This window comes from Gekko japonicus, unplaced genomic scaffold (assembly GCF_001447785.1).
Source record: "Gekko japonicus isolate JY-2015 unplaced genomic scaffold, Gekko_japonicus_V1.1 scaffold2101, whole genome shotgun sequence".
Classification (NCBI taxonomy): domain Eukaryota; kingdom Metazoa; phylum Chordata; class Lepidosauria; order Squamata; family Gekkonidae; genus Gekko; species Gekko japonicus.
The window spans coordinates 111350-135129 of NW_015161466.1; the positions used below are offsets into that span (position 1 = coordinate 111350).

The window sequence follows — 23780 nt, forward strand, 5'->3', positions numbered from 1 at the left end:
TAGAAGCACCACTTGGGATCACCCTTCAAAAGGAGAGTTTCCTCTTGCAGGCTGCACAGTGGACGGAAGGCGCACGATGCAATGGCCTTGTAGGGATGGATCGGACCAGCCCCTGGACTTCCCGGGAGTCCGGCGTGTGTGGCTCCCGCTTCTGAGATGGGCAGGAGAAAGAGGCAATTAGGGAATTGCTCAAAACACACCGGCCCAGTGCCCGCATCGTTTGACGGCTGCCTTTCCGCATGGAAAGGGCTGCATTCCTTTGCTACACCTGGATCATGGTCAATTAACTTCCCTGCACAACACAAAACCGCCCAGTCAGTAGGGGAAAGAATTAGCCACGTCCTGGGCCGGTCCCAGCCAACCAGTTTCCCTGCATTCCTGGAAGGATGCCTCGTACCACGCCACGTGGTCAGAGGAGGCCGGAGAATTCATTCACTGACAGGTGTGAACTAAATGCTGCCTCCTTGACATCACCAGTCCCTTCCTGTTATCCTCGCCGGGACCGACTGTTCTGTCCTGTGCTCGACAGGAGCCAATCCCCAGGACAATAATATGCCCTCTTCTCTCTCCTGGCACAAGCAAGCATCAGCGCGGTGGATGAAGTGATCCAAAGTCTGGGGGAAGAACTGCAGGCTCATCGCGCAGAGGTATGGATTCTCTTTACCTATTAGCAGATGGGTAGCTCGGTGCCAGTTTGGTGTAGTGGTTAAGTGTGCGAACTCTAATCTGAGAGAACCGGGTTTGATTCCCCACTCCTCCACTTGCAGCTGCTGGATGACCTTGGGTCAGTCACATGTTCTCTCAGAGCTGTCCTCTCAAAGGCACTTCTGGAAAGAGCTCTCTCAGCTCCATCTACCTCCCAGGGTGTCTGTTGTGGGGAGGGGAAAGGAAAGGCGCTTGTAAACCGCTCTGAGACTCCGAGTGAAGGGCGGGATATAAATCCAATCTCTTCTTCTTCTTCTTCTGTTTTTTGAGCCCCCGGAGGGGATTTTTTATTATTTTTTATAAGACTACAAAAACTACTACAGAAGAAAAAGGAAGGGGGACTACATATATAGGATAAAGCAAAGAACCCACTACTAACTAAAAACCCAAGAGAGGAGATCCTCACTAGCTTAGTTACAACAAATCTTCATTTCGTTTAGATTATTATAAACTGAGTCAAACATTTATAATACTTTCCCTTTAACTCTTAAATTTAACTGTCTAGGAACAGTACCCCCAAATCATCCCATTTCAGAGTTCTCAAAGGCAAAATTCAGAGTCCTTCAGCCTCCACTTCTCCTTTCCTCGTCTCTTCTGCAGCTTATAAGGACTTTTTGGGGCTCCTCTTCTTGATGAAACTGATTAGCCTGGGAAGATTTAGAAGGGAAGGCAATGGCAAAAACGAGGGGGGTTATAGGTAGAACAGCAAACAGTGGCTCATCGAAGAATAGCAAATCCAAGAGTCCAGTAGTATCTTAAGGATGAAGAAAATTTGTGGCAGGGGATGAGCTTTTGCGAGTCACAGCTCCCTTCTTCAATGTCTGTTTGTACCTGTGCAAATTTCTCCACGAGGCTGATGGGTTTCCATTCTGTACGGCTCAATGTGGTGCCTTCCTCGGAGACAGATCAAGACGGGAAGCCCTGTTAGTCTCTCCATAGCAGCAGAAAAGAGCAGGAGTCCAGTCACACCTTAAAAGACAAACAAAATTTGTGGCAGGGGGTGAGCTTTCCGCGAGTCACCGCTCGCAAAAGCTCACACCCGGCCACAAATTGTGTTCGTCTTTAACGTGCTCCTGGACTCTTGCTCTTTTCTACCGCTTTTGTTGTTGTTGTTCAGTCGCACAGTCGAGTCCGACTCTTTGCGACCCCATGGACCAGATCATGCCAGGCCTTCCTGTCTTCCGCCGTCCTCTGAAGTTTGCTCAACTTCATGTTCGTTGCGTCTATGACACTGTCTAACCATCTCATCCTTTGCCGTCCCCGTCTTCTTTGACCTTCAATCTTTCCCAGCATCAGGGTCTTCTCCAGTGAGTGCTCCCTTCTCATTGGGTGGCCAAAGTATTTGAGCTTCAGTTTCATTCTCTGGCCTTCCAGGGAACAGTCAGGGTTGATTTCTTTTAGGATTGACTTTCTACCACTACAGACAGTCCAAGGGACTCTCAAGAGTCTTCTCCAGCACCATAGTTCAAAAGAATCTATTCTTCGGCGCTCGGCCTTCCTTATAGTCCAACTCTCGCAGCCATACATGACTACTGGGAATACCATTGCTTTGACCATGCAGACCAGGCTGTTGTATCGGGTGACTTTAGACCAGGCCCTGGGACTGTTGCAGATGGCTTGGATGGTTCGTAGGCTCCGAGCGCAAAGGAAACTTAAACCTTTCCAGCCGCTTCCCTGCTGTTAGTTTGCTCTGGAGCCCATCCTTCCTGAGCTAAGAGACAAGTGTGTGAGCCGGAGGCTAAAAAACGGCGAGGTAGCTCACACTAACTCAGCTTAGAGGGAACGCTGGTCACCCAGCACTAGACCTCTGAACCCACCGCTTGGGTATCAGGATCCTAATTCTCACATTAAAGGTAAAGGTTTCTCTTGCTCAAAAGCCAGTCGAATTCGACTCTAGGGGTGCAGTGCTCATCTCTGTTTCCAAGCCAAAGAGCCAGCGCTGTCTGAAGATGTTTCCGTGGTCAAACGCTGAGGCACACGGAACGCTGTTACCTTCCCACCGAAGTGGTCCCTATTTATCTACTTGCAATTTCTTGCTTTCGAACTGCTAGGTTGGCAGGAGCTGGCGCCAGAGACGGCACTCTGTCACGTGGCACTCGGGTCTCAAACTGCTGAATTACAGACCTTCTGATCTGCAGCTCAGCATCTTAACCTCTGAACCACAGCAACCCCTAATTCTCACAGAACAAGAGAACAAATTTAGAGTCCAGTGGGGGCACCTTTAAGACCAACCAAGGTTTATTCAAGGTATGAGCTTTTGTGCGCACTTTTAAGTGTGCGTGTGCACAAAAGCTCATACCTTGAATGAACCTTGGTTGGTCTTAAAGGTGCCACTGGACTCTGTTTGTTCAAGGGGGCACAGTTAAGGGAAAATTCTCTCTTGGAATAAGGTTATAAGAGTGGCGACCCTTTAGTTGTAAATAACGTTTTTGTCAACTTTGTAAACTCTGCCCAAAGTATTTGTGAGAGGTCGAAAAGCCGGAGATCTATTTCTATTTCCTAAGCTTAGGGCTGCCAAATCCCCCCGGGGGGCGGATTTCCCCCCGCTTTGGAGGCCCGATTTCCGCCACGGCGGAATTGGGCCCCGGGGGGTACTCCGCTCTCCAAAGCTGCATCACCAGAGGTGACACAGGACGTACAGCACATTGGGGGCGTGGCCCAGATCGTCAGGGGGGAACCATATGGTCTCCACCCGACGATCTGGGCCACGCCCCCAACGTGCCCTATGTCCTGCGTCACTTCCGGTGACGTTCCGGCGGCGCGCACGAGCGGCCAGCTCCCGGACCGAGCAAACGCTCCCCCGCCAGTAAGTAAATAAGATTTGGCAACCCTACCTAAGCTAGAAGAACACCCAGACGTTGGGGTCAGGTTCCTACCCAGGCACTGAGCCTCTTCACCAGTTTCAGTTTCTGGGAAGGAAACACCCGGCGGTTAGTGGTGGTGCCAGTAATTCAGATCTCGTGCGTCTCATCGGAGCAAGTCGAAGACTTCTACCTCTCTGGGTCATCTGAAGTGTTGAAAACTGGAATCCGGTTTCTCCGACACCAGATTTTAAAAGCTGCTAATGTTCAGGCTCCTTTTGCTCTCGTTCCAAGTCGTCCTCCCTTCCCCAGTGCTGCTAGAATAAAACCCTCCAAGTCTGGGTCCCCCTGACCCAAGGAATCTTCCCTCCCAGACACGGTAGGGCAAAGCATCTCTGCTCCTGCCGGCAATTAAAATGCCCCCTTGGCCGAGTGAGAATGTGCAGATGTGCTTTGGCCTGTGGAACAATCCTTTCCCAGGATCCTCGAGTGAGGTCAGGGATGCGAGTTTGGTTTCATTTTACAAAAATAGGCCAGCGGGCCTCTATCTCGTCCCCTCGCATGCCTCACGATCTTGCTCTGGTCTGTTCCTTGGCTGATTCTGCACCCGCCTGTTTCCTCACCAGGGCTATTTTTGGGCAGGAACGCACAGGAACGGAGTTCCGGCTGGCTCCCGAGTTGGCCACGCCCAGCAGGAACTCGTTAGCATAACAGGCCACACCCAACAGCAGAAACTCATTAGGATTGGCTACATTAGGGGTGTGTGGCCTAACATGCAAAGGAGTTCCTGCTACAAAAAAAGCCCTGGACTGACAGCAAAGAAGGTAAACAGAATAAGAAGCCAAAGGTGCGTGTGGCTGGATGACCACACTTCTGGTAACATGGGGTGTGTGGCCTAATATGCTAATGAGCTGTGCTGTCGGGGTGTGGCCTAATATGCTAATGAGTTTCTGATCTTGGGTGTGGCCTATTATGCTAATGAGTTCCTGCTGGACTTTTTCTACGAAGAAAGCCCTGTTCCTCACCCTTTTTTCACTGCCACATCGGAAAGTTAATCTCCCTCCACACCGCATGCCGCTTTCACTTTCTTTGTTCCTCGGGTTTTATGGTACCTTCTGCATAGATTTATGGCCATTCGGGGTAACTTCGCGATCAGTATGGCATTGCCCCCGAGGAATCTGAAAGTGGGGCCACCTTTTCCTTCCTCTGCTTCCGATTCGAAGGGAACGATAGGCAGACAACTTGATGCGGCTTCATTGATCTCCGTCAGTTCCCCTGCCCCTATTTCCCCCTCTGTATTTATCACCTCACCATGAATTACTTGGCTCAGGTGGCTAATGACCACTGAGGCAAGTACTGCCCCAGGAAGATCTGCATACCAATGATCCGAGGCAATGCAATGAAAACAGATATTCCGAGGCAAGGGGGAACCAGGTCGAGTGCTGATAAAATGTGGAGCGAATGCTAGATGCAGAATGGACCCTTTCCTCAGAACTGAAGCCTGGCTGGGAGAACACGGAATTCAAGCAGCATGGCCAGAGCTGGATAACTTGCATATGTGAGAGAGAGGAGAACACAGGGTTAGGTCCCCTCTTGCATGAGGCAGGTTCACACCCAGGACTTCTAAATAAAAGAAAAATGCCCAAGAGCGCTCGGATCTTGAGACAATGGTTTTCTCTCATAGAAAGAGAAGGCCCGGTCCACAGTCATCACGGATCTCTTGTGCATCTCCTCGGCACATGAGTGTGTCGGCCCCTCAACGCTTGGCAGGGAGCTTTCCTGTTAAGCAAAAGGACCAGCCCACCTCAGAGAACGTCATAATTCTCCAACCACCTTTATACCCCCCTAAGAGAGTATAAGAATACAAGAGAAGCCCTGATGGATTGCACCAGCGGTCCATCTAGTCCAGCATCCTGTCTCACACTGTGGCCAACTAGTTTCTCTGGAGGTCCAATAAAAGGGCAGAGAGGCCGAGGCCTTCATAAGAACGTAAGGAAAGCCCTGGTGGATCAGCAATCCTTCTAGTCCAGTGTTCTGTCTCACAGAGTGGCCAACCAGTTCCTCTGGAGGTCCAACAGCAGGGCAGAGAGTCCAAGGCTTTCATAAGAACATAAGAAAACCAGTGGCCCATCCAGTCCAGCATCCTGTCTCACCCAGTGGCCAACCAGTTCCTCTGGAGGGCCAACAACAGGGCATAGAGGCTGAGGCTTTTGTAAGAACATCAGAAGACCCCTGCTGGATCCGACCAGTGGTCCATCTAGTCCAGCCTCCTGTCTCACCCACTGGCCAACCAGTTCCTCTGGAGGTCCAAACAAACATGGCATAGAGGCCGAGGCCTTCATAAGAACATCAGAAGAGCCCTGCTGGATCTGACCAGTGAGGGTCCATCTAGTCCAGCATCCCATCTCACAGAGTGGCCAACCAGTTCCTCTGGAGGGTCAACAACAGGGCATAGAGGTTGAGGCCTTCCCCTGATGTTACCTCTTGGCAATGGGATTCTGAGTTTGACTGCCTTTGAACGTGGAGGTTCGCCTCAGTCACCATGGCTAGTAGCCACCCATAGAGCTCTCCTGCATGAATCTGTCAATTTGCTTAATTAGACAGCTGAGGCAGAAAAGAATTCTAGGAAACCCTCAATCGGTTTCATTAGGCATGACCTTTCTAAAAAGAAAAAGTAGGGTGTCAAGACAAACGGATTTGCCTGGGGGGGAAGGGTGCCACACCCTCTTGAATCACCCCTTCGGGAGGAACTGAGCTTTGGGGTCTGGGAAACACACCCCCTCTCTCTCTCTCTTGCAGCGTGTGCCTCACACTAAGTATTATCATTAACGATAATAATGATTAAAACGCTTATTAAAATGCTTCCAAGAGTAAGCATAAAAGAAAGAACAAGGCCTGCCCACGGGATAACAATCTGAGACTTATATTCTGTTTGTGTACCTGTGTAATTTTCGGATTACAACAACTGCAGAGTTGCATTGACGGGGGAGAATTCAGCAATCTGAAATCCCAGGGCTGTCATGAGATTTGGCAACGGCAACCGGGCACACAACCGAGGACCCGCGAATAGCCAACTATATCCAATAGTAAAGCGTCCGGCCCTTGAACCACCCGCGGACGTGGGTGCCCTCGACACACTCGGGGGACACGCGAAGCAGGCAAACCCCCCCGACTTTGTAGAGTCACCTAAAATTAGAACATAAGAACACAAGAGAAGCCAATGTTGGACCAGGCCAATGGCCCATCCAGTCCAACACTCTGTCACACAGTGGCCAAAAATGCCAGGTGCCATCAGGAGGTCCAGCAGTGGGGCCAGGACACTAGAAGTCTGGATGAGGCGTGAGAATGCCGTAATAGAAGAGATCATTGAGAAGAGCCACATGTCAGTTAAGGGGGGCGACTGTATTTCAGACAGGAGGGATTCTTAGACCTGGAATTGGTTCTGAAGTTTTAGGAGTATGTTTTTTATTGTTTAGTACAGTGGTCGGTTTGCCGTGTTTTGTTGGCTGCCTTGAACCACTCAGGGAAAAGAAGGGAGTAGAAATATTTGGAATAATGAATAAATGGGGAAAACGAGGAGGGCAAAATAGCCTCCTTGTGCCCCTGAGAGTTTATATTATCCTGAAGGGGGAGATTTGAGGGGAGGGGCCCCCAAATTTTCCTTCCTCGTGCGATTCCCTGCTGGTAACTGAAGCAATACATTTTTATTTATTTAATTCATTTAGACCCCTCCTTTCTCTCCAATGGGAACCCAAATTGGCTCACATTGTTTTCCTTTTCTCCATTTTATCCTCACAACAACCCCGTGAGGTAGATTCCCCACTCTTCCACATGCAGCTGCTGGTGTGACCTTGGGTCAATCACAAGCTCTCTCAGAGCTGTTAAGAACATAAGAACATAAGAGATGCCAATGTTGGATCAGGCCAAAGGCCCATCCAGTCCAACACTCTGTATCCCACAGTGGCCAGAAATACCAGTGCCATCAGGAGGTCCACCAGTGGGGCCAGGACATTAGAAGCCCTTCCACTGTTGACCCCCCCCCAGCACCAAGATGACAGAGCATCACTTGCCCCAGAGTCCCTATCTATACCTTGTGGCTGATAGCCACTGATGTACCTCTGCTCCATATGCTTATCTAATTCCCTTTTGAAGCCGTCCATGCTTGTAGCTGCCACCACTTCCTGTGGCAGTGAATTTCTATTACTGCTGGTTCATGATACTTTTTTCCCATTGCATTTGGGGGACGGGCTTTTTGGAGGGAAGGAGTAATTAATGTGCTGGCTTGAAGGTCCATAGCATCCGACCCTTCAGGGGAACTGGCATGATTGTTGCTTGTTTTTTGCTATCGAGTGACTGCTGAATTTCGGCGAGTCTGCAAGGCTTTGAAGGCAAGAGATGTTCAGAGGTGTTTTGCTGTGACCCACCTCAGAGTCATAACCCTGGTATTCCTTGGAGGTTTCCCATCTAAATCCTGACCAGGACTGACCCTGCTTAGCTTCCAAGATCTGGTGATATCGGGCTAGCCTGGGTTATCCAGGTCAGGGCAGAGACAAACAGAGGTGGTTTGCCACTGCCTACCTCTGCATAGCAACCCTGGGCTTCCCTGGTGGTCTCCCTTCCAAGAACTAACCAGGGCCGACCCTGCTTAGCTTCCGAGATCTGATGAGATCGGTCTCGCCTGGGCCATCCAGATCAGGGTACGGGCACGATTACAATAACAAAATCAACTGAGGCTGACGTTGTTAGAAGATTGAAAAACGAGCACTTTATCCATTTCCTTTCTGCTTCCCAGCATCAATTTGACACACACAGACCCTCCTTTCTCTTAAGGGTTAAATGAATATAGAACTGAGAACGTGAACGCAATGTAAATATGGCCGCTTTAAACGCAGGGCTAGCAAAGCTTTCTGCGACACGCCGTCATCCAGGGAGAGAGGGGATCGCTTGGGGAGATCCTTGCCACGAAAGAAAGAGGGTTTTCGTATTCTAAAGTCTCCTGGTTTTCTTCTGGGGCATCTCAAAGGGGAGGCTTAAAACAACACGCAGTGTTCCCTCTAAGCTGAGTTAGTGTGAGCTAGCTCACAGTTTTTTTAGCCTCCGGCACACACATTTTTGCCTTCGCTCAGGAAGGATGGGCTCCAGAGCAAACTGATTTATGCAGTAGCCAAATGGCTCGCTCACAATTTTCATGCCAGGAGCCCACAAAGTAGAATGTTTGCTCACAAGACTCCACAGCTTAGAGGGAGCATTGAACAACAGGTGTTCTATTCCTGGCATCTGTGCTGACTCACGGGGTAACCCGGTTTCTGCAACCGCCTCCGTTTCCTCTCCGCCTCCGCCCCTTATCTAAGCATGTGGAATCCCTGGCATTCCACAGCCAACGCAGTCCGCTAAGGAGAAGGCCCCAAGGAACCCATGCTCGGCTTCTCCCACCTGCATCCGTCTGGATTTGGCCCACAGTGAACCTGTCTGTAGGCAACATGTGACAGGCCAGGTTAAATCCGACTCGCTCCAAAAGGGCCGATGGGTGGAATTGGAAATGAATTGTGGCACAATCGTCTCCCGTAAACAGCACTGCTGCTTGCTGCGGTGCCGGGATTCTCAGTGGTGACTTCTGACCGCCTTCTGAGAAAAGTGGTTCATCCTACATTTGGAGCTGAAGGGGAGTTGTATTTATGTTAGACTAGGGTTGCCAGGTAAAGTAAAGGTAAAGGTTCCCTTGCTCGAAAGCCAGTCGAATCAGACTCTAGGGTTGCGGTGCTCATCTCCGTTTCCAAGCCGAAGAGCCAGCGCTGTCTGAAGACATTTCTGTGGTCATGTGGCCGGCATGACTAAACAACAAGGCGCACAGAACGCTGTTACCTTCCCACTGAAGTGGTACCTATTTATCTACTTGCAATTTCTTGCTTTCGAACTGCTAGGTTGGCAGGAGCTGGAACTAGAGACGGGAGCTCACTCCGTCATGCGGCACACCCGGGTCTTGAACTGCTGAACTACCGACCTTCCACAGCCTGCAGTTCAGCATCTTAACCACTTGAGCCACCGCAGCTCCCGGCTTGCCAGGTATGACTCAGGAAATACCTGGGGGTGGAGCCAGGAAACTTTGGGGGTGGAGCCAGGGGCAAGGATGTGACATCACTCTGGGAGAGGGGAGGGAAGAAGCACAACTGAACGCCAAAGGAAGTTCTGGCTGTCACATTTAAAAGGACCATATTCGTTTTAAATGTCTTCCCTCCACTATAAATAATGAAGGATGGGGGCACCTTCTTTTGGGGCTCATAGAATTGGACCCCCTGGTCCAATCTGTTTGAAACTTGGAATTTTTTTTTGAGGAGAGGTACCAGATGCTATGCTGAAAATTTGGTGCCTCCACCTCAAAAAACACCCCCCCGAGCCCCAGATACCCACAAATTGATTCTCCATTATACCCTATGGGGACTGGTCTCCATAGGGTATAATGGAGCGCCCATGAGACATTTCCCTCCCCCCTTGCTTTCTGATAACCCTGAAGCGGGGGGAGGGCCTCCAAACCAGGGGATACCCTGCTCCCAACTGGGGATTGGTGGCCCTATGTTGGATGCTAGGTTTTTGAATTGCAGGCTGGCAGGTTTTCTAAAGGCCGCTATTCCATTTCAAAAGATGTCTAGGTCTCCCACCCTCCCAAGTTCAGAAAAACGGGGAGTCCAGACTTCATCATAAAATGCTATTCATAATACCTATGAATTCGACAGCAACGTCCAAACCAACGCTCCCTCTAAGCTGTGGAGTCCTGTGAGCAAAAATCCTACTTTGCGAGCTACTGGCATTCAAGTTGTGAGCCAGCGATTTGGCTGCTGCACAGATTAGTTTGCTCTGGAGCCGTCCTTCCTGAGCGGAGACAAAAATGTGTGAGCCGGAGGCTAACAAAACTGTGAGCTAGCTCACACTGGCTCAGCTTAGAGGGAACACTGGTCCCAGCCAACGTTGAGATAAAGATTGGCAGAGCTTAATTTCGGTCTGAAGGGCGCAATTATGGAATTAACTCTCCACGCCGTCTAACGAACCCGACAATATTTATATCGGGAGTGGAACAGAGTGAAATCGGGAGGGTGTTTTTGGGTCACCAAATTAGGGACGACGCTTTTGACGCACCCCTCCCCTTTCCACCAACCTGAACTGTTACAGTTAGATGACAGATAAGGCCGGGGGAAGAACAAGGAATTAGCCGGTGCGATTGGAACTCGGAGGCCGTGCCAGATGATGGAAATCGGGTGTCGTCACACGTGATTACAGAGTCAATGAATATAAATAATTGGGGGCAGATCCTGATTATTCTACCGGCAGGCCGACCTTTTACCAGCTTCACACCTTCCTCCTTGATGTGATTCAGCAAGCGCACCGTGCGTCAAGCCAAGATGAGATTACGTGGCGAGATCCAGAACGAGGGAATCCCTGCATTTCCACACAGTCACCCTGCCTTCCTCCAGCAGGTCAAAGGGCTTTGGACGCTCTCAAACATTTGGTTCCTTCAGAACCGACCAGTGTTCCCTCTAAGCTGAGTTAGTGTGAGCTAGCTCACAGTTTTTTAGCCTCCGGCTCACACATTTTTGTCTCCACTCAGGAAGGATGGCTTAAGAGCAGTGTTCCCTCTAAGCTGAGTTAGTGTGAGCTAGCTCACAGTTTTTTAGCCTCCGGCTCACACATTTTTGTCTCAGCTCATAAGAACATAAGAACATAAGAGACGCCAATGTTGGATCAGGCCAAAGGCCCATCCAGTCCAACACTCTGTGTCACACAGTGGCCAGAAATACCAGTGCCATCAGGTTCCAATGTTCAGGGAGGATGGGCTCCAGAGCAAACTAATTTATGCAGTAGCCAAATCGCTCGCTCACACCTTTAATGGCCAGTAGCTCACAAAGTAGAATTTTGGCTCACAAGACTCCACAGCTTGGAGGGAACATTGCTTAAGAGCAAACTCATTTATGCAGTAGCCAAGTCGCTCGCTCACAACCTTAATGCCAGTAGCTCATAAAGTAGAATTTTTGCTCACAAGACTCCACAGCTTAGAGGGAACATTGGAACCAACTTGTCCTTTGGCTGTCGCTTCTGACCCTGACGGCCAGAGGGTGCTGATAAGAGCCAGGAGGAAACGCGGTTGACTGCTGTGTGATGCACCCCCATTGTGGTGATGTTATCTGACCAGGGGGGTAAAGGGAACCCATGCACTGATTCAGATGGCCGAGGCTCGCCGGATCTTGTCGGATCTTGGAAGCTAAGCCAAGGTCGACCCTGGTTAGTACCTGGATGGGAGACCACCAAAAAAGTCCAGGGTTGCTACGCAGAGGCAGGCCATGGCAAACCGCCTCTGCTCATTGGCACACAGTTATTAACCCTGACCTGGATAGGCCTGGCTAGCCAAGTCTCAGAAGCTAAGCAGGGTTAGCCCCAGTTAGTAGTAGTAGCATTAGTTGTGTTAGTAGTGTTAGTGTTACAAGAAGGAGGAGGAGGAGGAGATTGGATTTATACCCCACCCTTCACTAGCCAAAGGAGTCTCGGAGTGGCTTACAATCTCTTTCAGAACATAAAGGAAGCCAGTGTTGGATCAGGCCAGTGGCCCCTCCAGTCCAACACTCTGTCACACAGTGGCCAAAAACACCAGGGGCCACCAGGAGGTCCAGCAGTGGGGCCAGGACACTAGAAGCCCTTCCGGTTGTTGCCCCCCCCCCAAGCACCAAGAAGACAGAGCATCACTGGCCCCAGTCATAATAACATATGAGAAGCCAGTGTTGGATTAGGCCAGTGGCCCCTCCAGTCCAACACTCTGTCACACAGTGGCCAAAAATACCAGGTGCCACCAGGAGGTCCAGCAGTGGGGCCAGGACACTAGAAGCCCTCCCACTGTTGCCCCCCAAAGCACCAAGAAGACAGAGCATCACTTGCCCCAGACATAAGAACATATGAGAAGCCAATGTTGGATCAGGCCAGTGGCCCCTCCAGTCCAACACTGTCACACAGTGGCCAAAAACACCAGGGGCCACCAGGAGGTCCAGCAGTGGGGCCAGGACGCTAGAAGCCCTCCCACTGTTGCCCCCCCAAGCACCAAGAATACAAAGCATCCCTTGCCCCAGACCGAGAGCTCCTTCCTATACCTTGTGGCATGTAGCCACTGATGGACCTCTGCTCCATATGTTAATCCCTTCCGCTTCCCCTCCCCACAACAGACACCCTGTGAGGTAGGTTGGGCTGAGAGAGCTCTTTCGAGGACTGCTCCTGAGAGAACAGCTCTGAGAGAACTTGTCACTGACACAAGGCCACACCAGCAGCTGCATGTGGAGGAGTGGGGAACCAAACCCGGTTCTCCCAGATTAGAGTCTGTGTTCGTAACCACGACACCAAACTTGCTCTCCCAGTATTGCTAGTACTGGGATGGGAGACCGCCAAGGAAATCCAAGGTTGCTACGCAGAGGCAGGCAATCGCAAACCACCTCTGAATGCCTCTTGTCTTGCCTTGCAACAGCAGGATGAAAGGACACCTGTTCAAGGAACAGAGGAACAGGATCCGACACATGAGGTGGTTCTGGAGGGAGTTTGCCTCAGCTCGGCAGAGGCTCTATTTGATCTCCATTTCTTTGTTATATTTTTACCCTTCCTTACCTCCAGGGATGCTGACATTACCTTCTCCCCCCCCCCTTCCCTCTCTTATCCTCAACAACTACCTTGGAGCCCCAACAAACTGACCCATTTCCATCTGGTTTCCTCCCTTGTTTTGAACCCAAAACTGCCTCAGGGGCCCTAACTGAGAGATCACCTCAGCTGGCAAAGATGGGGAGGGATTGGAGAGCCAGTTTGTTGTAGTGGTGAGGAGTGCGGACTCTAATCTGGGAGAACCGGGTTTGATTCCCCACGCCTCCACGTGCAGCTGCTGGAGTGACCTTGGGTCAGCCACAAGTTCTCTCAGAACTGTTCTCTCAGGAGCAGTCCTCAAAAGAACTCTCTCAGCCCCACCTACCTCACAGGGTGTCTGTTGTGGGGAGGGGAAGGGAAAGGGGATCATAAGACACTCCGAGACTCCGTTGGGTAGTGAAGGGCACGGTATAAATCCAATCTCTTATCTTCTCTCTGTTGATGCTTCAGCAGAACTTCGGTTGGCTGTTAGAACAGGAGCAATTCCCTCCTGGACAAGGAGGATTTTACCACAGCGACCCACGGCCTCAGCAATATACGGACGGCGTTTCTGAATTGCTCTGAATACACGCTTGACTTTGAAAAGGGCTCAAAAACTTCGGCTGACTCCAAATATAGTAGTCAGGCTGTACACTCTCTCTTTCCCCTGGGAATTAGGCAGGTAACTGGTGGACGAAGGAAATCTTTTCTGATTCCACCGTGGCCTCCCCTCTTGAGAGATACATATTCAGTACCAGCTTTGTCATCTGATACAGTTTATAGAGTTTCCCCAGGGAAGCTTCTTTAGGCCCTCGTTTTACACGCCAAAGTCGCATATCCCTCAGTCAGATGTTAACACATAGGGTTGCCAGGTTTTGAATTGGACCGTTCGGCATTTCCCCCTTTCCAAATGAAAAAATACCAAAGAAGAAGAAAAAGAGAAGAAGAGATTGGATTTATACCCCGCCCTTCACTACCCAAAGGAGTCTCAAGAGCGGCTTACAAACTCCTTTCCCTCCCCCTCCCCACAACAGACACCCTGTGAGGTCGGTGGGGCTGAGAGAGCTCTGACAGAGACTGCTCTTTTTCAAGAACAGCTGTGCCAGAACTGTGGCTTGCCCAAGTTCATCCAGCAGCTGCCTGTGGAGGAGTGGGGAATCAAATCCAGTTCTCCCAGATGAGAGTCCATGCACTTAACCACTACACTACACTGCCTCTCGAGCCTAGAAATGTCCGAGCCTAGAAATGTCTGGTAGTTTCTAACGAAGTAGGCCTGCGACCAAGTTGCACGCTGGGGTCTTTTTGACAACTCGATTTCTTTCATTCGAGCCCGTCTTTTGGACTGCCCCATCCTCTCCAGGTCTCTTTGGGCCAAACTACAAGTCGGTTTCCCACAGCAGCTGCAGGGAACAACTTCTAAAAACCAAAGGGGGAACCCAAATTGGCTTGGAATGGCACCACGGTGTGTGTGTGTGAGAAGGGTCCCTACTTCCCCCTCAAGCCTTTTCCCATGCAAAAACCAGACTGCTTGTTATCTTGCTTGTCCCGCAGAGATCATAATACGATCAGGGATTCGGTGCTTTTGATTTTCGGAAGCTATCAACTATAAAGGAAGAACCGGTGTTAACTTTGTCTGCTGAATTTCTACCGTCTGGGCAACCATTTAAAAAACAGAAACTGCTGAAAAAATTGTGAAATGTAAATTTAAGAAAGAGCCGGAAATATTACTCCTGGGATTTAAAATGGAAGAAGTCAACATGGCAAAAAGAACATTGATGTGGTATATGATCACGACTGCCAGAATGACTTATGCTCAATGTTGGAACAAGATAAGGTCCCTGGAATTGAGGAATGGATAAAGAAACTACTTTTTATGGTTGAGATGGACAAGAGGACAAGAAAACTTAAAAACGTAGAGGCTGAAGAATTTTTTACAGACTGGAAAGACTTTAAAGAATATCTTGAGAAATATTGGGACTTTTTTTTTTAACAATATATTTTATTGATATAAAAAGATTTGAATATACAACTTTTAACAAGCATATTATGTTGAATCCGAACAATAACCATTGGTGGTCAAGTGCAATACAGTAAATCAATGTATTTCGAAGTTATTAAGATATAGTATTTACCTTTACAAGATAGAAATGTCAAAAGTACCATCTTAATGTCTTAGTTTTCTAAATACTGCTTTTCAACAGACAGGAGCAAGATTCGATGTATATTGAAGTTAATCCTTGTTATAATAGAACTGGTTACAATATTGGGACTTAAAGAACAACTTATTTTGCTTTGATAACTATTGAAAATTAGAAGATAAATATATAAAAGCAACAGTTAAAAGCAATGTTCCCTCTAAGCTGTGGAGTCTAGTGAGCAAAAATTCTACTTTGTGAGCTACTGGCATTAAAGTTGTGAGCAAGCGATTTGGCTACTGCATAAATCAGTTTGCTCTGGAGCCCTCCTTCCTGAGCTAAGACAAAAATGTGTGAGCCAGAGGCTAAAAAACTGTGAGCCAGCTCACACTAGCTCAGCTTAGAGGGAACACTGGTTAAAAGATAAGTTACCGGTAGATGAATAGAGAGGCAGAGAGGTTGGAAGTAACTTTAAGAACTGAGCTGGAGGTTGGAACACTGTGGGAAGCCGACAAGGGGTGGGAGAAAGGAGAAAAAGGATGTATAACAATATAAATGTTGATGTATGTTTGATTTTAATATATCCTAATACATTGTTTTTTGGGGGGAAACAACAACCAGAAACTGCTGTCTGTATCTGTATGTCTTTCATGACCGACTGAAGTTCTCCTGAAGCGCCAACAGAGAGTTCCTATCCCTCCATTACTATTTGAAATGCCAACTGCCCGGAGAAACATATACAGTGTGTGTGTGTGTGTGTTGTTGTGGATGTTATGGTATGGCATTGTGTGTAGTATAGCCAGGAGATTCTCAGATGGTCTGGCAGCTAGATGTTCTAGCTCTTTTAGCATTAGGCACCACTAGGTGGCGAGCTAGACTTGTTTTTAAGGCAAGAGATGTTTCAGAGGTGGTTTGCCATTTGCCAGCCTCTGCGTCACGACCCTGGTATTCCTTGGAGATTGCCCTTCCAAATATTAGCCAACACTGACCTTGCTTAGCTTCCAAGATCTGACGAGATCAGGCTCACCTGGGCTATCCAGGTCAGGCGGTGTGTGTTTAATAGTTATAATATGTCTTGTTCTCTCTCCATATATACATAACCTTAGAATCATAGAATCATCGAATGTTAGAGTTGGAAGGGACCTTGCCGGTCATCTAGTCCAACCCCCTGCACTCTGCAGGAGCATAGCCAAAAGATAGCCCTACAACATACCCGAGAGATGGTCGTCCAGCCTCCGCTTGAAAGCATCCAGCGAAGGAGCATCCACCACCTCCCGAGGCAGTCTGTTCCACTGCTCAACCACTCTTACAGTTAGGAAGTTTTGCCTGCTATTTAGCCGGTATCAACCCCCTTGTAATTTCCACCCCTTAGATCTGGTCTTACCATCCCGAGCAAGAGAGAATAGATCCGCTCCATCTTCTACATGGCAGCCCTTCAAATATTTGCAGACTGCAATCATGTCCCCCCTTCATCTTGACTTTGTTGTATCTTTCACAGACAAACACAAAAGGATGGATCAGAAGAAGGAGAAGGTCTCCGTTCCAATGACTAATATAAAGTGCCCTCCAGACCCCTACGCCCAGGGATATTCATCCTCGTACATGCCAGAATCGTACGCCCAGGAACCACAGACCAAAAAATCATACGGGAAAGGACCGCAGGCCTCGAAGTCATATGTCCCAGAACCACAGGCCCCCAAATCCTACACTCCAGGTCTTTATGAACCAAAATCATACACCCCGGATCCATATGGACCGAAATCGTATCGCTCAGATCCGTATGCGCCAAAATCATATAGCTCGGATCCATATGCATCAACGTCATATAGCTCAGATCCGTACGCACCAGAGCCTTCTGCACCGGAACACATCGAATTCTCAGGTATGTAGTAGTCCAAAATTGCAGTTGCTGGAATGCCAGATGCACCCAAGTCCCCGTAGGTGTACTTCTTACTGTCCTCGGATCCTTCAAAGTCCGTCGGAAGACCTCACACCCAATCCGTTTTGCCTTGGTTTCTGAGCACATCCCATTCTTCCGTTCTGCATCCCCTCCCACTTTCACTCCCAGTTTGTGCAGGGGTCATTTCATAGAAAAAGAGCTAGGGGAACTCATTAGCATAACTCATTAGCATACGCCACACCCCCTGACATCACCGGAAGTGTGTCATAAGGCCACATCCCTCCCTGGCCCCAGGCAGGCAGGGGTGGGGAGAGGCGGGGAGGAAGCAACTTAGGCTCCCTCTTCTCCTGCCTCCTCCTGGCTGAATGAGGGCCGGAAGCGGGGCGGCCGGAAGCAGGGGGCGGGGCTTCATCATGTGCCCCGCCCCCCGTACCTCACCTGGGGGAACTGCGATCCCCCCCGAAATGACCTCTGCAAGCGTCTGCATTCAGGCCGCTCCCAGCACACTGTTGCCCTGCAGCTACCGAAACTCCTTTTTGCGGCAGTTCCTCGTTCTCATCCGCTTTCGAATCGCTAATCCTTTCTAAAGTAGGATTGTTTCTGTGGGTATATAAGTGCTGCTCACCACCCTACCCCATTTCCGCCTCTCTCCCTTTAGGTTGACGCTCCTTCATAAGAACATAAGAGAAGCCATGTTGGATCAGGCCAGTGGCCCATCCAGTCCAACACTCTGTCACACAGTGGCCAAAAAATACCAGGTGCCACCAGGAGGTCCAGGAGTGGGGCCGGGACACTAGAAGCCCTCCCACTGTTGCCCCCCCCAAGCACCAAGAATACAGAGCATCCCTTGCCCCAGATCAAGAGCCCCTATCTATACCTTGTGGCTAATAGCCACTGATGGACCTCTGCTCCATATGCTTATCGAATTCCCTCTTGAAGCCATCCATGCTTGTAGCTGCCACCACCTCCTGTGGCAGTTAATTCGGTGTGTTAATCGCTCTTTGGGTGAAGAAGGACTTCCTTTTTATCTGTTCTGTTTTCTTTCCCTCCTTCTCCGAAGACAAAAGAGGATGCATCCTCCGGCTCAGGCAAACTTTTAAAAACCCAGAGAGAGCATAAGAAGGAATCAGTAAATGTAAAGGACGAGGGCCTGCTCTCAAATGTGTCAGTCATACATGTGTGGATTTCCCCTCTCCCTTTCTTTTTGCAGAATCAGGGAGGGAGTCAGGGAGGGAGGGTTCGGCAGTCAAGTACCTCACAAAATGTGGGTTTTGCTCGTAGATGCAGAATGCATACAGAATACACAAATAAATAAACCGAAGGGGGAAAAACCCGTGCAGAGGGAATGCGTGCGACTGCCTTAAGGCTTGACTCCTCGGATTCTCTGGAGCAAATTGTCATAAGAACATAAGAGACGCCAATGTTGGATCAGGCCAAAGGCCCATCCAGTCCAACACTCTGTGTCACACAGTGGCCAGAAATACCAGGTGCCATCAGGAGGTCCAGCAGTGGGGCCAGGACATTAGAAGCCCTCCCACTGTTGACCCCCCCCCCAAGCACCAAGAAGACAGGGCATCCCTTGCCCCAGAGCCCCTATCTATACCTTGTGGCTAATAGCCACTGATGGACCTCTGCTCCATATGCTTATCTAATTCCCTCTTGAAGCCGTCCATGCTTGTAGCCGCCACCACTTCCTGTGGCAGTGAATCCCATGTGTTAATCACTCTTTGGGTGAAGAAGTCCTTCCTTTTATCCGTTCTAACCCGACCGCTCAGCAATATCATGGAGTGCCCACGAGTTCTTGTTTTGTGAGAGAGGGAGAAAAGTACCTCTTTCTCTACCTACTCTATCCTTTCCCATGCATAATCTTGTAAACCTCGATCATGTCACCCCTCAGTCGTCTTTTCTCCAAGCTAAAGAGCCACAAGCGCCTTAACCTTTCCTCATAGGGAAAGTGTTCCAACACTTTTATCATCCGAGTTGCCCTTTTCTGCACTTTTTCCAAAGCTATAATATCCTTTTTCAGGTGTGGTGACCAGAACTGCACACAGTATTCCAAATGAGTCAGTGCAGAAGGGCCAACCAGAGAGAAGATTGCTCTGGAATCCTTCTCTAAAATTGGAGGGTGGAGCAGGGGTTGTCTCTGCGCAAAGGCTGGGTTGTTTCCGGGGGGGGGGGGGGACCCCCCAAAAGCTAATTTTTAAAAAAAAATTTTTCCCCCCCCCTTCCCTGCACTGACAGAAATAAGGTGATATGATAAAGATTCCAGGCTCCATGCGTGGGAAGAGAAAGCGTCCTTGCCCATCACCTGGGCACTAAGATGCTGCTGAGAATGTAGCTCCTTCCCTTGTTTCAAGCCATCTTTTCCCCTGCCGCCAGATCAACAAGTTATGTGCAAGTGAAGTCTTGGGTTGGGCCCCAGCTCCCCTCCAGCGGCTGGACTTCTGGACCCCAAAAGCGGAGCAACGTGGGTGGGGGGTCGATTTGTGTTTTTCGCCGAAGCCCACCTGCACCCCCCGCCAACTCTGCCTCCCCTCTTCTCTCTCTGGCTCTAGAAGACGGCTGCTCCTATACCATAGAAGTCACTGCTGGAGATTGTCCGTCTCCGCCGCCCTACTCGAGTGTAGACGTTTGCTGTGACAAAACAGGAACAGGTAGGTGCCAGAGCCCCTGCTCTCGGACTGGGGAAATCCGTGGGTTTAATTTGTTTCTCTGGTGTCTTTCTCCCCAATGGGTACCCAAAGGAGTTTACATCATTCTCCTCTCCTCCAGTTTCCTGGAGTGGTTAAGCGCGCGGACTCTAATCTGGGAGAACGCGGTTTGATTCCCCCACTCCTCCACTTGCAGCTGCTGGTGTGACCTTGGGCAAGCCACAGTTCTGTCAGAGCTGTTCTTGAAAGAGCAGTTTCTGTCAAAGCTCTCTCAGCTCCGCCTACCTCACAGGGTGTCTGTTGTGGGGAGGGGGAGGGAAAGGAGTTGGTAAGCCGCCCTGAGACTCTGAGTGAAGGGCGGGGTAGAAACCCAATCTCCTCCTCCTCCTCTTCTTCTCCTCCTCCTCCTCCTCCTCCTCCATGATATCCCAGGGGTAGCAGCTGCTGGGTGGGGTCTGGGGATCCCCTGGAATTATAGCTCATCTCCAGACTTCAGAGATCAGTTTTTCTGGAGAAAATGGCTGCTTTGGAGGGTGGACTCCATATGGCATCGTGCCCCACTGAGGTCCCTGTCCTCCCCAGGCTCCACCCCCAAATGTCCAGCAGTTTCCCAACCTGGATCTGGCAACCCTACCCCACCATACCCCCCCGGTGATCAGAGGGGACCGAGAAACCCTATTTTATCCTCACAACAACCCTGTGAGGTAGTTTAGGATGACCAAGTGTGCCACGGAGCGGAGATCTAACCTGCCACATCCCAACTCCCCATCTTCCCCGCTCTGCTACACCAGGCTTAGATTTAAGGCCTTTCCTTCCCATTGCGAGTGTGAGGGTGGCAGATGCTGTCAAGTCATAGAATCATAGAGTTGGAAGGGACCTCCAAGGTCATCTGGTCCAGCCCCTGCACAATGAAGGGAATCCACAAATACCTCCCCCCCACACACAAACAGTGACCCCTGCTCCACATCCAAAAGATGACAAAAAACCCCTCTAGGATCTCCAGCCAAACCAGCCTGGAGAATAATGGCTTCCTGACCCCAAAGTGGCGATCAGCATTTCCCCGGGTGTGTAAGAAAGGGCCACGAGAACTAAGTACTGATGCAACCCTTCCTGTCCTCCTTTCCCATGATCTGCCTGAGTTCACAGAATCCGCATTGCTGTCAGATGGCCATCGAGCCTCTGTTTGAAGACCTCCCGAGAAGGAGAGCCCACCACCTCCCAAGGAAGCCTGTTCCCCTAAGGAACTGCTCCGACTGTCAGGAAGTTCTTACCAATGTTTAGCCGAAAACATTTCCGATTTGATTCCCAGCTGACTTTTGGCGACCCCATAGAGTTTTCGAGGCAAGAGATGTCCCGAGGTGGTTTTGCCATTGCCTGCCTCTGCATCCCGACACTGATATTCCTTGGAGGTCCAAGTACTCACCAGGGCCGACCCTGCTTAGCTTCCGAGATCTGATGCTCTGATAAACCTGGGCTATCCAGGTCAGGGCTAATAGCGCGTAGCAGTTTCCATTAGAGTTCTCCTGCTTCGTTTGGGTTTGGCATCTCAAACGAGGGACATCTCTGAAGCTTTTATTTATTTATCCAATCTATACCCCGCCCTCCCCGCCAAGGCAGCATTCCAATTTATTTCATTGATGCCTTTGCTTCACGCAAAGGCAGACGATCAGTTGAAGATGCTTTCGTCGGCAGGCGATTTGAACGATAAGACCTGTCATGCCGAAATAGCAGTGCAGATCTGCAGCGAAACATTACAGGGGACTGATGCGCGAGAGGACCAAAACCACTGTGCTTCTCGCCTTTAGGCTGCTGCGTCGTTAACCAGCCACCGCCAGTCGTGGTTGCCGGGATCTTCTCCAGCGAGCCCGCCTCGACCATCTGCCCCTGTTGCCGTCAGATCATCACCACCGAGGTTGTCTTCCGCGTGGGATCGCTGACCTACGCTCTCTGCACTTGTATGTGCATGGTGGGGTAAGCGCTTTTAAAATAGTACCTCATCAGATTGTGACTCTCCAGGGTCGCAGGCAGAGGTCTTTCACATCGCCTCCTGGCTGGTCTTTTTTAACTGGAGATGCCGGGGATTGAACGTGGGACCTTCTGCATGCCAAGCAGAGGCTCTGCCACTGAGCCATGGCCCCTCTTGGCAGCTCTCCAGGGTCTCAGGAGGAGGTCTTTCCCATCACCTCCTGCCTGGTCCTGTTTACCTGGAGATGCCGAGGATTGAACCTGGGACCTTCTGTGTGCCAAGCAGAGGCTCTGCCACTGAGCCACAGCCCCTCTTGACAGCTCTCCAGGGTCTCAGGTGGAGGTTTTCCCCATCACCTACTGCCTGGTCCTTTTTAACTGGGGATGCTGTTGGGGATTGAACCTGGAAGAAGGGAAAGAAAGAGAGAAGGGAAAGAAAGAGAGGGAGAGAAGGGAAGGGAAGAAGGGAAAGAAAGAGAGAAGGGAAAGAAAGAGAGAGAGAGAAGGAAAGAAAGAGGAAAAGAGAGAAAGGAAGGAAGAAAACGAAAGAGAAAGGAAAGGAAAGGAGAGAAGGAAAAGAGAAAAAGAAAGAGGGCAAAGAGATGGGGGGAGGGCGGCTCTCCCACCCCACCCCTGCCCCCGCCTCCCTCGTGGATCCCTCACGCGCGTTGCTCAGTTATGGCAGCACTCCAGCGCGGCCCCTGAGAGGCCAGCAACGGGCCTCCTCGGGGCCACAGTGCTCCAGCACGGGCCCCAGACCGACGATGGGCCTCCTTGGGGCCGGGGAGCTGGGGGCGGGGCTTGCTGCCACCACCATTTGTGCCAGCTCCTGGGCTGCCGGAGCAGTGCTCTGGGTTTGTAAACTGCTCTGAGACTCTGAGTGAAGGGTGGGGTGTAAATCCAATCTCCTCCTCCTCCTCCTCCTTCTTCTCCACCCCCACACCTCACCTCTCCTCTCTTGCAGCTGCTGCCTGGGCTGCTGCCTGATCCCCTTCGCTAGCAAATGCTGCAAGGACGTGGACCATTACTGCCCCTGCTGCCGCTACCACATCTACCGCTACAAGAGACTATAGAGCCTTCCGGTGCCTCCTGCCCTGGTGGACTCGTCGGCCCCACCCTGAAGGCCTGTCAGGAGACGCCCTCCTCTGCTCTCCACTTCACCGTTGCCCGCCGCCGTCTCTCGAACTCGGCTCTTCGGAAGAGGGTGCCGCTCGGCGGGGCCACCGCGTCCACTAGCCGCTCCTCCGCTGTACCTTCCCCACCCTGAGGTTGCCAGCTCTGGTTCTGGGAGATTCCTGGAGACCTGGACGGCGTGTTCGGAGATGCTGGCGTTTGGGGAGGGAGCTGGGAGGGGGTGGGGATGCGATGCCCCACGCAGGCCGCCCTGCCGAGCTGCCGTTTCCTCCCAGGGAACTGATCTCTGTGGGCTGCTGGAGACCTCTTGTCGTTTCCAAAAAACTGCAGGCCCCACCTGGAGACCGGTAGCCCTCAGTGGTCCCTCTAAGCTGAGTGAGTGTGAGCTAGCTCACCGTTTTTTAGCCTCCAGCTCACACACTTTTATCTCAGCTCAGGAAGGAGGGCTTCACCACGAACTAATTTATGCCGCTGCTGAACAGCTCACTCACAACTTTCATGCCGGTAGCTCACAAAGCAGAATTTTTGCCCACAGGACTCCATAGCTTAGAAGAGAAGAAGAAGAAGAGATTGGATTTATACCCCGCCCTTCACTTGGAGTCTCAGAGCAGCTTACAAACTCCTTTCCCTTCCCCTCCCCACAACAGACACCCTGTGAGGTTGGTGGGGCTGAGAGAACTCTAACACAAACTGCTCTTTTTCAAGGACAGCTGTGCCAGAGCTTGTGACTAGCCCAAGGTCACATCAGCAGGTGCAAGTGGAGGAGTGGGGACTCAAACCCGGTCCTCCCAGATTAGAGTCCGCATACTTAACCACGACACCAAACTGGCTCTCGAGGGAGCATTGG

At 50.6% G+C, this 23780-nt stretch overlaps 1 protein-coding gene across 3 annotated transcripts; it reads left to right on the forward strand.

The window, feature by feature from the left end:
* Window positions 1-492: 492 nt before the first annotated feature.
* Window positions 493-23313, forward strand: LOC107125670 (lipopolysaccharide-induced tumor necrosis factor-alpha factor homolog). Of its 3 annotated transcripts, none has more exons than XM_015429119.1 (5): window positions 493-647; window positions 16782-17165; window positions 19739-19837; window positions 21640-21805; window positions 22764-23313. In XM_015429119.1, the coding sequence occupies exons 2-5, from the start codon at window positions 16796-16798 to the stop codon at window positions 22870-22872; spliced, it is 744 nt and encodes a 247-aa protein (XP_015284605.1). In that variant the 5' UTR covers window positions 493-647; window positions 16782-16795; the 3' UTR covers window positions 22873-23313. The 3 variants fall into 3 exon arrangements, with proteins under 3 accessions (XP_015284605.1, XP_015284608.1, XP_015284607.1); XM_015429122.1 differs by having other exon boundaries at window positions 19742-19837; XM_015429121.1 differs by lacking the exon at window positions 493-647 and adding an exon at window positions 9552-9569.
* Window positions 23314-23780: the final 467 nt, after the last annotated feature.